Here is a 13660-nt window from a genome sequence, read left to right as displayed (position 1 = left end):
TAAAGACTGTGTCTTCGTTTCAACGGTGGAAAATAAGGTTTCCTGTTTGCACAACTGTGGGAACAGAGGAACACACTCTACAAATCTAGGACAGCCGAATAAGGACCAGCACAGTACGGTGGCAGGGTGTGAATATTTAATTCGCTTTTTTTTTACTTTGCTACGTTACGTTGGCTTTTTCCACTAACTGTTGGAGATAAAAGTGTCCCTATTCAGTGTTAAGTTTTTCTGTTTTGGGTTCGTGTTTATTCGTGCGCGTGGATCTGGATATGCAATCCTCCCGTTTTCTCACACCAATAACGAAACGAGAGATAACAAACATTGTGGTCGAAGCTCGGCACCAACAAACTGGTTTGCTTTTGCTGGCACTCACTGGCATGAACCTTTGGAACCACTCTGTAACCACAAAATCGAAATTGACAAGGTGTGTAGAGGAGTAAATTAAATATTTAAAGAATAACGAAACAGTTGGAAAAACATCGACAGATTGGTGCTGTTCGTGTTCGTGCCACAAGCCGATGTTTGCACCAGTTTATAAAATACGCACCATCCTCCTCCTGCAAAAGCAGCGCTGCCTGGTTTTTCCCCGTTTTGAATAATTCATTTAACTATTTTTTAACGAAATGCACGGATTGAAGAACCTATCTCGTTAGTTGTTAGTAACAGAACTGCGGCCAGCCGAATGTCAGATGAATGTACTCCCCTGGAAGCTGTGTACTATTGGTTAAGAGTGGAGTTTGGATACAAATCCAGCGATTTGTTTATTCAATTGTTGTTTCGATCGTGTTGGTCATCAATTATTGTTGGCTTAAATTAATCGATCGGGTGCTTCGACACAATAAATTGGATGAGGAAATTCCTATCTGAATAAATGCAAACTAAATTAAAGTTTCAAACTTGGTTCATGTCAGTCATACAGCTTTACTTACAATTCCGGAGTACCCCAGGGTAGCAACATGGGACCTTTACTATTCACAATCGTTCACAATGGTTAACTTGTTCAATATCCAGCAAAATTACTGCTAGATTATTGATTTTTTGACATTTTAAGAAACTTTTTGAAAATTCAATAATTTGATGAAACTTTTCTGGGACTTCGCCACGCCCCAGTAGTAATGTAAAATTTTTACTTGAGACCGTCTTTCCCCGTCCAGTAAAATGTATGTATTGTATTTCGTATAACGTTATACATATTTCTCGTTTTTACACGTAATTTATTTATTTCCTTTTTGAAGCGATTGTCACAGATGAATTTGGAACACTCGGTACACCGATTTTCAAATTGCCTTAATTAATAACATTGTACGATTTATTCTTTTTTTCAATTTACCGCAAGCAGTCCCTTTTAGAAGCTACATTTATTGACATTGTGCCGCACTAATCCCTAGCACGAGTATGGCACTACTAATACGTACACAACCGTTTTCCGGTCTGCATATGCTAAAGGTATTGCCCGCACAAATATAGAAGAAGCAGATTCCTAGCGCTGGCTGCTGCTGCTGCTGCTGCTAGTACTCCTTCGTCCCCAGATAGTTCAGTATCGTCCGACATTCCAGCGCCGGTAGTGAAGATTGCCAGATAATTTCACCACCACACAGCTTAATCTCGCAACTCTGCAGCTTGCAGCATAGTTTCGGCGTCGCGCGAACTATTCTCCGACTGGCTGCATAAAGCGTTACACCGGAACCGGCTCGGGGCAGTCAACCTTTCGCCGTACAAGAAGCTACAGCAAATTACCATAAAGCCACTTCGCGAGCACAGTGCACTGCAGGCAGGTAGGTAGGTAGGTCAAATGACTGTCGGCCCACCCTGCAAAAACAGGCGGGTTGGGGTTCAGTAGATACACACATAGGTAGGTACTCTCCGCTGGGCCAGTGTTGTCACGAGGACATCCTGCGTCGAGCGCGTTAGCGTGCTTATCTTCGAACTCAACCCTGGGTGAGACGGTACACTGGGCAAGTGAATTCAAATATGCTAATGCATACATGTGTGTGTGTTTGTACTTGTGTCTGTGTGCGCGCTTTTAGTGGTTATATATAGTTTACCTCTGTACCGAGAACTGAACGTTAGGATTTTTCCAAGTTGATGATGGGTAGGAAGTGAGCAGTAGCAGCGAGATGGCGAAGACAGGGGAAATGAATTTTCCGGCTTCTTCTACCAGGTGTCCAGAAGGCGACCGACCAGGCCAATTCCGGCCGAGCCGAGGAGTTTGGGGTCCGTTCTTCCCGTGAAATATTTATGCATTAACCTATTCTCTGTCCCAGCCATGTTAGCCGGTGTGCATTTTGCTTGGCTTTTAACGACTTGGATGTGGAGTGTATGTTCTACTATGCTGAGTGCGGAGAACTTGCTTTTTGTATCATCCAGGAATTGTGCACTAGCCACTCGGGTTGCCGGTCGGTCGGTCGGTAGACCGGACGGTTGGTCCGTTAAGTGCGCGGGAAGCTGAGAATGCATTAAAATTTATTCATTAAGTCTGGTGGAGTGCATTGCTTTTGCAATTTCTGAGGTGCAATTAAAAGTTTGCCCCTGTAGAAGAAACAGATGGTAACGGCACAATCTGTTTGTGCTTTTTTGGGCTGGTCGGCTTTGCGGGGCTCCAACGATGCACCATCTTTGTTTGTTCGCATACAAAAAGATGTGGCGATGCGGGATGGCTTCATTCAGCTAAGAGCCTAGGATAAAGATGAAAATGGGCCGGCATTCATCATCGTAAGCGAAACCTCGCTTCAAGAAATAGCAATTCGGTCCAATGGTGGAAACAACATAGGATGTGGTTCCCTTTGCGGTGTTTCGCTGTGGCATATGTGTAGAAGTTTGATGCCAGCTAGTAGCTACCCACGGGTGATTCAGTTTGTGTTCTACCGCTTTGAACTAGAACTTGGCTTTTTGTAGTAGACAGACATTTTTGCGTTTGTGTTTCATGCTGCTCTCTGTGGCAGGCAAGCAGGCGGAGTAGGAAAAGCCTGTGGGTTACAGCATCATTAGTTGGAAGTCTCGCAGCTTTGGGTTTGCAAATTCCGTATGTAACGTCGGAACGTATGCCGTATTTATGTGAGCGAGCTCTTTGTGTATTCACAGCATGGCTACAGTTGCTTTGAGCAGTCTCCTCGAGGAGTGTAAATAGTGTGCTGCAGTCCAAGTGGGTGATGCTGAATAGCTTGTAAATTGTGATTGTATTTGGAGGAAAAATGGTCGAATATCGTCAAATATATTAGTAGCAATGTTTGGTCGGGCTTATGAGATTTACTAGTGGTTTCTAAGTACTTATGGTGGAACCTTTTAATCGAAGTGAAAATATGTCCAGATAACTTTTTTTATATATAGTTCAGCTCGTGTAACGCCAGATTATTAAGCCTTCGATCTTCAAGCATTCATTAGCTAAAAATACTGCTTAAAAATGTCCTCTGCTTTTTAAATACATGAGAGTTGGTGAAAAATTGCGAAATTGCGCCGGAAGGATTGACAGTAATGGAACAGTTTTCATAGCAGACTGCAAAAGCCTCAAAGCACTGTTATTTATGCTATTTATCGATGTATCGCCACTTGTCACGCCACAGGTTGAAGATTCTTTACGACGAAACCTAGACCAATTTGATGTCTCTACTTGGGAAGTACATCCGAAAAAGTGACAAAATTTCCTCGTCTCAAAGCGTAAAAAAATGTATACGACGATTAAACCTAGACCAAGTAGATGTCTGTGTTAGAGAAGTGCACCAGAAAAAGTAACAAAACTAACTCGTCCTAACAGGTCGAATATTTCTTGCGGCCGTCTCGCCCATGTAGGGCGAATCATGTAGTGTTACTATAGGTAGTTTTTGGTGGTCTTATTATTGACTAATGTTTTAAAGAAGAGTCTAAAGTTTCTCGAGTTCGGTTAGTTTTCGAGTGACGGAAAAATTTCTGTTTTATTTGTATGAGAGTCCTCCCCCTCCCCAACCACAGGGGTGAGGGGTCTCAAACCATCATAAAATAAATTCATGCCTCCAAAAACCCCCACATGTTAAATTTGGTTCTATTTGCTTGATTAGTTCTCGTGTTATGAGAAAATTTGTGTTGCTTTTGTATGAGAGCCTCCCCCTTCTTAGAGGGGGAAGGGGTTTCAATACACCATAAAATAAAATCCTGCCACCAAAAACCCCCACATGACAAATTTGGTCCCATTTGCTTGATTAGTTCTTGAGTTATGAGGAAATTTGTATGTCATTTGTATGGGAGCCTTCAGTTGATGTTTTCGAATCATCTATACCTATAAAAATGAATGTCTTAGTCTTAGTCTTAGAGGGGTCTTAGTACACCATAGAAAAAATCCTGCCTCTAAAATCCCCTACATGCCAAATTCGGTTTCATTTGCCTGATTAGTTCTTGAGTTATGAGGAAATGTGTGTTTCATTTGTATTGGAGCCCCCCCCCCCCTCTGAAAGGGAGCAGGGGTCCTAATTCACCATAGAAAAAATTACTGCCTCCTAAAACCCTCACATGTCAAATTTGGTTCCTTTTGCTCGATTAGTTCTCGAGGTATGCAGAAATTTCTGATTCATTTGTAAGGAAACCCCGCTTCTTAGAAGGGGGAGGGGTCTCTAACCATCATAAGAACCTTTCCCGGCCCAAAAACCCTTGCATACAAATTTAAACAAACAGAACTAATATGATAGTATACTAATAACTAATATAATAAAATACTAATAACTAATATACAAAAAGAAATTCATTTTTATAGGTATAGATGATTCGAAAACATCAACTGAAGACTGTTTCCCAGATACTACTGGACTAGAAACAGCGAGTTTGGAAGACGTAAATACCTAATGATGGGTATCTTTTCTCCTCCGCTGAGCTTACGATAAAATGTTTAATGTTAGCTTTGTTAAAAGGCAGAAGGGGAAGTTAGTTCGTTTATGTGCTCACAAGCTTCTTCTAAGTAATGGGATCACATCATTTAGTTGGATACATTTTTTCTGAGTGAGCTTTTTCAACCACTAGCGCGAAGGTTATTTTTTTATGGTCATTCAATATTTTCATAAGCATTTTCTGGCGAATTTAGGTTTGATTTGGATAATCATCATCTCTTTAGGCCTTTTTGATCTGTAGAAGCAGTTTTTGGACGTTTTAACGACTCTTCAGAAAGGTTTTCTGCCCATTCTTAAGCCTGATTCGGAACAATGTTTTTCTGACCTATGGAAGTGTTTCCTAGTTATTTTAGGCCTGATTCAGGATCATCTTTAAAAAGCCTTCTCGGAAACAGTTTTCGAATCTAAAAGAGAAATATCTTCTTTCTCGGCATTTTCGGGCCTTCCTAAGCTTTTTCTGACAATTTTAGGCCAGTTTTGGCATAATTTACTTTGCTTATCAGAAGTGTTTTTTGTCGATTTTAGACCTAATCATTTTCTTTCTGGTCTTCAGAAGCGTTTTCTGCCCATTTTAGGTCCAACTCGAGTTCAAGAATTTAAAAGAGTTTTTTGACAATTTTGGTTTCATTTCGTGATCATTTTCGTGATAATTTTGTGCCTCAAGGCCTTTTTAGGGCTTTAGAAACGTTATTTGGTAATCTTAAGCCTTATTCGGAATCAATTTCTTCGGTCTTTTCTTGGCTTTAAGATTATTTGTGGACAATTTTGAGCTTAATTTGGAACCGTTTTCTGCGTGTTCTGATGATTTCAGGTCCGATATAGGAACATTTTTCTGGTTTTACTTGTCTCTGACAATGTCGCGGTCCACCGTAAACTTTGTTTGTAAAGTGGAGGAGTTTTTGGTACGAAGAATGATAAACTGGATGAAACGTGGAAATTTCGATATAAGGCCAAAAATATATTGGGTTGTTCAATGGCAGGTAGGACTCCAACCCACACTGTCTTGTTTGGTACCCAAGTGGTTTTGCAATTAAGCTACCGCCGCACTCTTATAATCAATAGTCTCATATCTAATTTTGTCCCTCCAGTTTGTATGGAATAGTACATGTACGCTTCCCCTCCCCGGTATATACTGAACGCTCCGCTTTGACGTTCGGCGACCGACTTTTACGCTTCTAGTGCACTACAGTTGGTAAACGTCTATCTTCTCGGTGGAAGAAGCGAAAGGGCAATCATACAAAAATAATTACCGCCGGAGGGGGACCGTATATGTGCGTGTTTCGAATGGTAAAAACTGGAGAGACAAAATTAGATATGAGACTACTTAATATAAGGGTGCGGCGGTAGTTTAATTGCAAAAACACTTGGGTACCAAACAAGATAGTGTGGGTTGGAGTCCTACCTGCCATTGAATAACCCAATATATTTTTGGCCTCATATCGAAACTTCCTAGTTTCATGCAGTTTATCATTCTTCGCACCAAAAACTCCCCCACTTTACAAAGAAAGTTTACGGTGGACCGCGACATTTTCTATTTTGACTTTTTCTGGCCTTAAGCCTCAAACGGGCAACATCGTAAAAAAGATGTGATCATACTGATAACTAATTCTTTTTCTTGAAAGTACTTTCAAAAGAAGTTCAAGTTTTGAGTTTCATTCATTTTCAACGAGCGCTAGGCCAAATGCAGGTTAATTTTTTTTTTCGTTTGTGATGTCCAACCTACATCAGAGTAATAAATCTAAGGCAGGTTGAACTCACAATGTCCTATTTCCTGAAAAGTAAAAGTGCCATAAATTCGAAACAATTGTTTTTTTTTTGCAATTTTCATAAATTTCTAGTTTTGAAAGATGATAACTCTCGAATGCATGAATAGAATGTTTTTATTCGTTTGTTTATTTATTTTTCCATCTGGCCAGTTAGGCCTTCAAGAATTCAATTGGATGGGGAAAAGTCCTAAAAAATTACAGTACACAACTTCTTAAGCGTTGCTTCAATGACTATCCCTGACCCTCATCTTCCGCTTTTTTCCCTTCACGCCTGATCAAAATCTGTTGGATCCTATCGACTGTTTCATTGCTTTCTTCTACCGTTCCCTCCGTTCACTGTAAAAAACTACTGTTATACAAATAATTATATGCCTGACGTCACTTAAAGGTCAAGACAAAACACGAGGTTGGTCTATTCCAAATTTCTGTTCGCTTGTGGCACAATGATATGGAAGTAATGTAATGGAAGTAATTTCTAAAGGACATTTGAGTGTCCAAAAGTATCCCAAGATCTTTTACTAAAATTACACTGTTGAGTTGCTCTTCAGATAGAGTATATTTCCAATGACTTTCGACGTGAAAATGAGATATGGTCTCTTAGAAACACTCAAGACCAGCAGGCTTCCAGCAGGAGCCCCAACCATGAAAGTCATTCAAAGGCTGCTGCAGTTCGAACTGTTTGCTGTCGAATGTACGACAATATAGAGCTTGTGATCGCCGGCATAGATACGAAAAAGGCCTGATGGTATAACGCGACAGACGTCGTTAAAAATATAATGACAAAAGCAATGGTCCCAGGTTGCTCCCTTGAGTTACGCCCGAACAGTTTGTGAAACATAACGATTCATGACTTCTAATGTTTACAGATATAGTTCGGTCGACAAGGTATGGGTAAGGCGTTCAATTTTTGCCAATAAAATAGAATGATCAACACGATAGAATGCCGCCTTTTGATCTGTATACACACGGTATCGACTTGGGCTCCTTCCATATTTCTAATGCAATGCGAAGCAAACTGTGCTAAGTTTGTTGTTCTTGACCTGCCTGGGAAAGTTGCAGTATTAGTACCGAAATGTTCAGAAATCTGTTCTCCTTACGATAAAACTGAACCTCGACATGGTGTGGGTTTTTTTTTAACTAATCAGTAAATGAACAGCGGTCACGTTTACTTCGGAATGTGGGTATATGTCACAATACTTCTGTGATTTCAAGTGGGACTCGGAGTAAAACTTTACCAAATGTGATTGCTGCATTGTTCAGAAAGTGATTTTATTCCGTTTAAGAATAAGGCCAGTACGGTGATCTCTTATAAATGATAGATTTTTCTGGGCCTCATCACTATTTACCACATCTATCAAAAATAGCTCCGAAAAATGTCAAATTGATTGGGTCGGCCGGGGGCTTAGGATTAGTAAGGGGGTTTAAGCGGGACACCATATTCGGTTTGGATACCATTCTATATTGATGACGGGCAATGATATAGGCACTAAAGTAGCAGATGGGAAAATTAAGTCAACCGCTAGAAATACTATTATTGTGAATTAAATGTAACATAGTATAAGATGTTACATTTTTGATTCACTATAATAATATTTCTAGCGATCGTTTTTTGGGGTTTGGCGACGTATTGCCGTTATAAATACTGCGCGCTAGCTCTGTGATCTCGAGGGTTGACAGGTGGGTGCGACTCATTGTTTCAAAGCTTCTGTCGACTACCGCGAACGCCCAGGTCGTCTTGCGCTCAATTTACTCTGTAGACCTATCTTGGGACACTGCATAAATGCCGGGGGTACGGAAGATAAAATTTGTTCCATTGGTCGAACCCTGATAAGTTGATAACCACTGATGGTCCGAGATTTGTGTCCCTATTAGTTCATTAGTGGTTGTTTGTATTGGGAAATTGATGGTGGGTGAGCGGTTGAGGACAACCGGCGCAGTTGACGAGATCTCCAATTCTTCACCATACTCTCAAATTTCGCTTTACGCTCGCTATTAGGGGAACGTAAAAAAGTCGGTCGTAAAAAGCTGTTTCGACAGGCAGAAATGCCTCTTGAAGGCTCCGATATGAGATCACCCCTCGGGCCTAATATAGAAATAATCATCAGCGCTCATCAACGTCCAACAAGTCAACCCCCCACAGATTACAGATTACGTATTACAAAATGTTCAGAAATGTGTTGGCTGACGCTCTAAAAGCAAACGTCATTTACAGATGGCCTCGTCCGTTAGGCGGTTAACATGCTTCTTTCGCCATTTTAAACCTGATTCAGGTTCTTCTCCTTTTTAGACCTTCTCTGGTCCGAAAAGCAGCCTTTTGCTATTATTTGAGGGGTCCAGTTGGCGATCCTTTTTAAAGTGTTTTCTGTTTTCAGAAGCGATTTTTGGTGGTTTTTAGTGTAATTTTTGATTCATTTTATTTTTAGGGCTTTTTGGTCTTTGATGCTTGGTTCTAGATCTTTTTTGTTTTTTGGTTCTTACTGGCCTCAAGAAGCATTTTCAGCAATATAATGCCTAATTCAGAATCAATTTCTTTCTCGGCATTTTCTGGCCTTAAGAATCATTTCTCGGCGAAATTGAGCTCACGTCGAAATGATTCCCTGTTCCGTCTTTTCTAGCTTTTAGAAGCGCTTTTTGGCGATTTCAAGTCTAAACTAGGATCATTTTCTTTTTAATGCTAATTCAGTACTGGTTTTACACTTGGCCTCTTCTGGTCATTCAACTAAAATGTCTCTAAGCTACCAGCGTTTATCATCAGAACGTGAGAAGTTTGCGTAACAAAACCGAATGTTTCATCGTTGTAGTTGCTGTGCAAAATGTTCGATACGACGGCGTCATTCTCCCGAAAAACTAATTTTTTGAGTCCAGCAATCTATCTGTACAAACAAACCGAACTTTTGGAGACTCGAACTTAGACGTAACGGGAATGTAGAGATGTAAAATCTTCATCGTGTTTTGTCTCATCGCATAGCAAAGACTATAGAGGGTCCACATCCACGTCTAAGTCTAAGTACAAAACTAGATCAAAGTTCATGTCCAAACTCGAGCGCAAGCCCAAATCCCATGCCCCGTAGCAAAAAAAAAACGGTCTAACGTAGATCTGCGTCAACCTGCGTCAAAAATTCTAATTTTATTTTCTAATTTCATGTTTGCTCCAATGTCCCCCAGGGAGGTAAGTTAAAACCATTACTCCTAAAATTTTATTTTAGAGCTGTTTGCTCTTTAATTTCATTCAAATGTAGGTTGAATTGTAACAAATCATACCTGAAACCGGGTTGAATTTGGAAAATCAACTAAGAAAAAGTAACCTTTCGTGGGCCAACTTTGCTTCAAAGTTACTGAAACACGAGATTGAGCCTCGGAAGTATTCTCGATGGCCAACTTCCCTGTTGTGTTTCGACCCCAGCCCAACCAATTGTGATATGTTATAATAGGTTTAGGGCTAAAAGGCCCTCTGTAGATGGCCCTTACTTTTCTCAGAAATTTGTTTTGAATGGATAATATGGTAAATGTACATACTTACTTCTACCAGTACAGAGCCGGGATGACTTTGCCTTATCAAGAATTCCTCCTCACTGTACTCGGCCATAGACTACTCGTCGCTAATTCGTTTAGCGTCTCGACACACGCAAGTTGGCTTCAACCTGGTCGAGCCATCTAGCATGTTGGGCCCCTCTATTACTGGTGAAGACGGAGCTCTTGAATGTCAGCCTATGTTCTAAAGATTGCCTTCGCCGTCCCATGGTTTCTAGAAATGACCAGGTCGTCTGCGAAGACTAGGAGTTGGCTACGCTTGCTCATCACACCCTTGATAGCGACGTTGAATAACATGAATACAGGTTAGCCCATCCTCTTGCTGCAATACTCTGAGTTTACGCGATTTGGATGGACTCGAGAGTGCCCCCGAAACACGCACCTAACACATGACTTGCTCCAGGGTAGCTTTGATCAGCCACGACAGTTTGTCCGGAAAGCCGCACTCGTGCATTATCTGTCATAGCTGGTCGCGCTCGACTGTATCGTATGCTGCCTGGAAATCCCCGATAATATGGTGTGCGGGTACATTGTATTCACGACACTTCTAGAGGATATTCCGGAGAGTAAAAATTTGATGATATGAGTATCCAGTAGAGTCCAGCGCCTCTGTGGTTCAAAGGTACACGGGTACCAGCGAGCGACACGCCCTGGCAGGTGTTGTGGGTTCAAATCCGGTTATAATCTCTGATTACAGCTTGGTTCGACCCATGCAGCTTCCAGCATTGGACAAAAGATAGGAGTCGCAACGACAACTTGTTAAGCATAGCTACCTATTACCCCCCTTCCTTTCCACCCTTCCCCTTCATTCCCAGAAAAAAATCCTTTTTCATTACTTTCCCTTACCGTCCCTTCATCAATTGTAGAATCATCGTTTCAAAAAAAAAAAAAAAATATATTAATATATGCCTGACCGCATTTCAAGGTCATGACTAAAGTCACGAGTTTGGTAGATATGAGTATGATAAAAGTATATAATTATGTGTGATAATTATCATAAATTCGGAAAAAATTCTTGATATTTTGGCAACGTTTTGTCAATGCATTCAAGAGTTATATATTTGTACAATTAGAATTCAGAAAAATTGCGGAAAAATTTTTTTTCACAGATTTTGACCATTTTTTACATGTGAAAATAGAAGGGCAAATGATTGACTTAAACAAATTCCGTCGGTAATTTACACATTTTATTTGAATTTTGTAATATACCTTATTATTGTAAAAAATGTGTGGGTATTTTCGGCTCCATTATTCTCTTAAATACAATCTTTGACAAAATGCGGTAATAAAATCTGACATTTCGCAACAAAAATTGAAAGGATATTTTAATGAAAAATATTGTTTTAGAAAACGCAATTCACAAAAAACGATAGATTTTATTTTTTTTGTGGGTTCAAATCCGGTTATAATCTCTGATTACAGCTTGGTTCGACCCATGCACCTTCCAGCATTGGACAAAAGATAGGAGTCACAACGACAACTTGTTAACCATAGCTACCTATTACCCCCCCCCCTTCCTTTCCACCCTTCCCCTTCTTTCCCCAAAAAATCGTCCTTCATTACTTTCCCTTACCGTCCCTTCATCAATTGTAGAATCATCGTTTCAAAAAAAAAAAAAAATATTAATATATGCTTGACCGCATTTCAAGGTCATGACTAAAGTCACGAGTTTGGTCGATAGATTTTATGTTTTTTACCTTTTCCGCTGGAGACCATATGACAGTTTTTGTAAAGCAAAGTGCTTGGATCATTCGTGACTTGACGGGGTTGGGATTTGAACCCGGATCCTCGACGTCAGAGGCGTGAATGCTAGCCACTACACCGGGATTAACCCCTGAAAAGTGTTGTTACTGAGGAAAAAAACGAAATTTAAATTTTCATTGATACAGCATCAAAGAACTTGCAACCGGAGCAAAACCTATGTGACCACAGTTTATTCTACAGATTTATGATCCTAGATTGTAATTGTTACTCCGGAAATACTGCGGCTAAGCACCAGCATAGAAAAATTTCCTCGCAGCTTATACACGAATTGTCTGGGAACCAAAGAACCGCTTTTTAATTGGCCGCCCGTTCGTAAATCATGGTCTGTCAACGAGCGTCGACTTCGCGTCGTTCCTCGTAAGTCCGAAACCAAGCGGCGGGTGTCATAAATCTCACTCATTATAAACTTTCATCCGGAGGAGTTCATAATCGTCATTATCATCTTCATTTTCCACACTTATTTCGGCCGTTCTTTTCTTCCCTTTATTGAGGTGTAAATTTCGACCTTGCTGCGGCAATTTCTAACGCAAGTTTCTTTTTTCTTCTTTTCTTTCTCTCTCTCTACAGATTGCAGCGCCATCAATGCAGTACTATCATCTGCTTTCCTAGATCCAAACGAAGGGAATAAGTTTGGTTTACGACTATCCGACTAGTGGCTTGTGGTGAAACAAAGCAGCATCAAGGGTTTCGTCGAGAGAAAACCAAGTGATGTGAAATGTAAATACGAGAGCCTTTCCGAACGGAACCGCAAAGTGCAGTGGAGAAGAAGCATCCGAAACCGACCCTGGCCAGGCCGCGTGAGGTCGATCAAAGTAACTTTAATGACCGGTTACTGGTGCACGAGCTGGGCATGATGTAGCGCCCCGCGATGATAGACCGGCGAAGGACAGTTTTGATCATTAAACGTTAACTTCTTGCACGCTAAACACGAAAGACATAAGCACGGAACAGCAGCAAACGAGCAGCATGGCGGTCAGTAATATCGTTTGCGAGTGGCTGCGTGCACTCGGACTCGGCCAGTACGCCGAGAGCTTCCTGGACAACGGGTATGATGATCTGGAGATTTGCAAGCAGGTTGGCGATCCGGATCTGGACGCAATCGGAGTGCAGAATCCGCAGCACCGCAGCAAGCTGCTGAAAAGCGTGCGGTTGCTGCGGGAAAAGGGCGCTGCCAGCGTATACTTTCAGCTGAACGATCCCAAGTCGCTCCTGTCGGATAACAGTGACAGCCTGGAGCGGGACAGTTCGCCGCTGATGCTCAGCGAGCTGGAAGCCCTGCTGGCGGAGCAGCTGAAGGCGGACGGCGTTTGCTTGACGGCGCATCCTTACTCGACACCGGTAAGTGGGGAAAGAATCGTTTATCATTCTTTTCTTTTTGCTTCCACCGTAAGAATCTCTTGAGCGGCGGTACAGTCATTGAGATGATGTCAATCAATTATCTGAATTTAGCTTTCTATCGTTTACTGAAGAAACTGGTAAACGAGTTCTACTAGCTTCGACAAATTGATGCACTGTCCATTACATGGTTAAGCTTTAGTAAACTGCAAGAAGAACATTAAAGACATTAAAGTTTGTTTGCTCGAGTAAACCCTTTAGCATCTGTAGCTCGAAATTTACGTTCTCATCGTAACGTTTCGGAAACCAGTGACATCGTTTCTAGTTCCGTGTGCCCTCGTTGCCTTTCCTGGATGGCACTTGTTCGTTTGCAACAATAAAATGGTTATTTACGATTATTGCGAACCTCTGGCC

The 13660-nt window shown here is 41.2% G+C and overlaps 1 protein-coding gene across 1 annotated transcript in view; it reads left to right on the top strand.

Moving 5' to 3' along the window:
- LOC128738627 (uncharacterized) overlaps positions 1 to 13660 on the top strand; it is a 420925-nt gene that overhangs the window by 56205 nt on the left and 351060 nt on the right. Inside the window, exon 2 of the mRNA XM_053833956.1 lies at positions 12479 to 13249. Coding sequence (XP_053689931.1) covers positions 12878 to 13249 — 372 coding nt within the window. The 5' untranslated portion in view covers positions 12479 to 12877. The remainder of the gene's footprint in view (positions 1 to 12478; positions 13250 to 13660) is intronic.

Source organism: Sabethes cyaneus, chromosome 1, assembly GCF_943734655.1.
Source record: "Sabethes cyaneus chromosome 1, idSabCyanKW18_F2, whole genome shotgun sequence".
NCBI classification, from domain to species: domain Eukaryota; kingdom Metazoa; phylum Arthropoda; class Insecta; order Diptera; family Culicidae; genus Sabethes; species Sabethes cyaneus.
The sequence above is the reverse complement of the archived record's forward strand: the minus strand, read 5'-3'. Positions and strand labels throughout refer to the sequence as shown.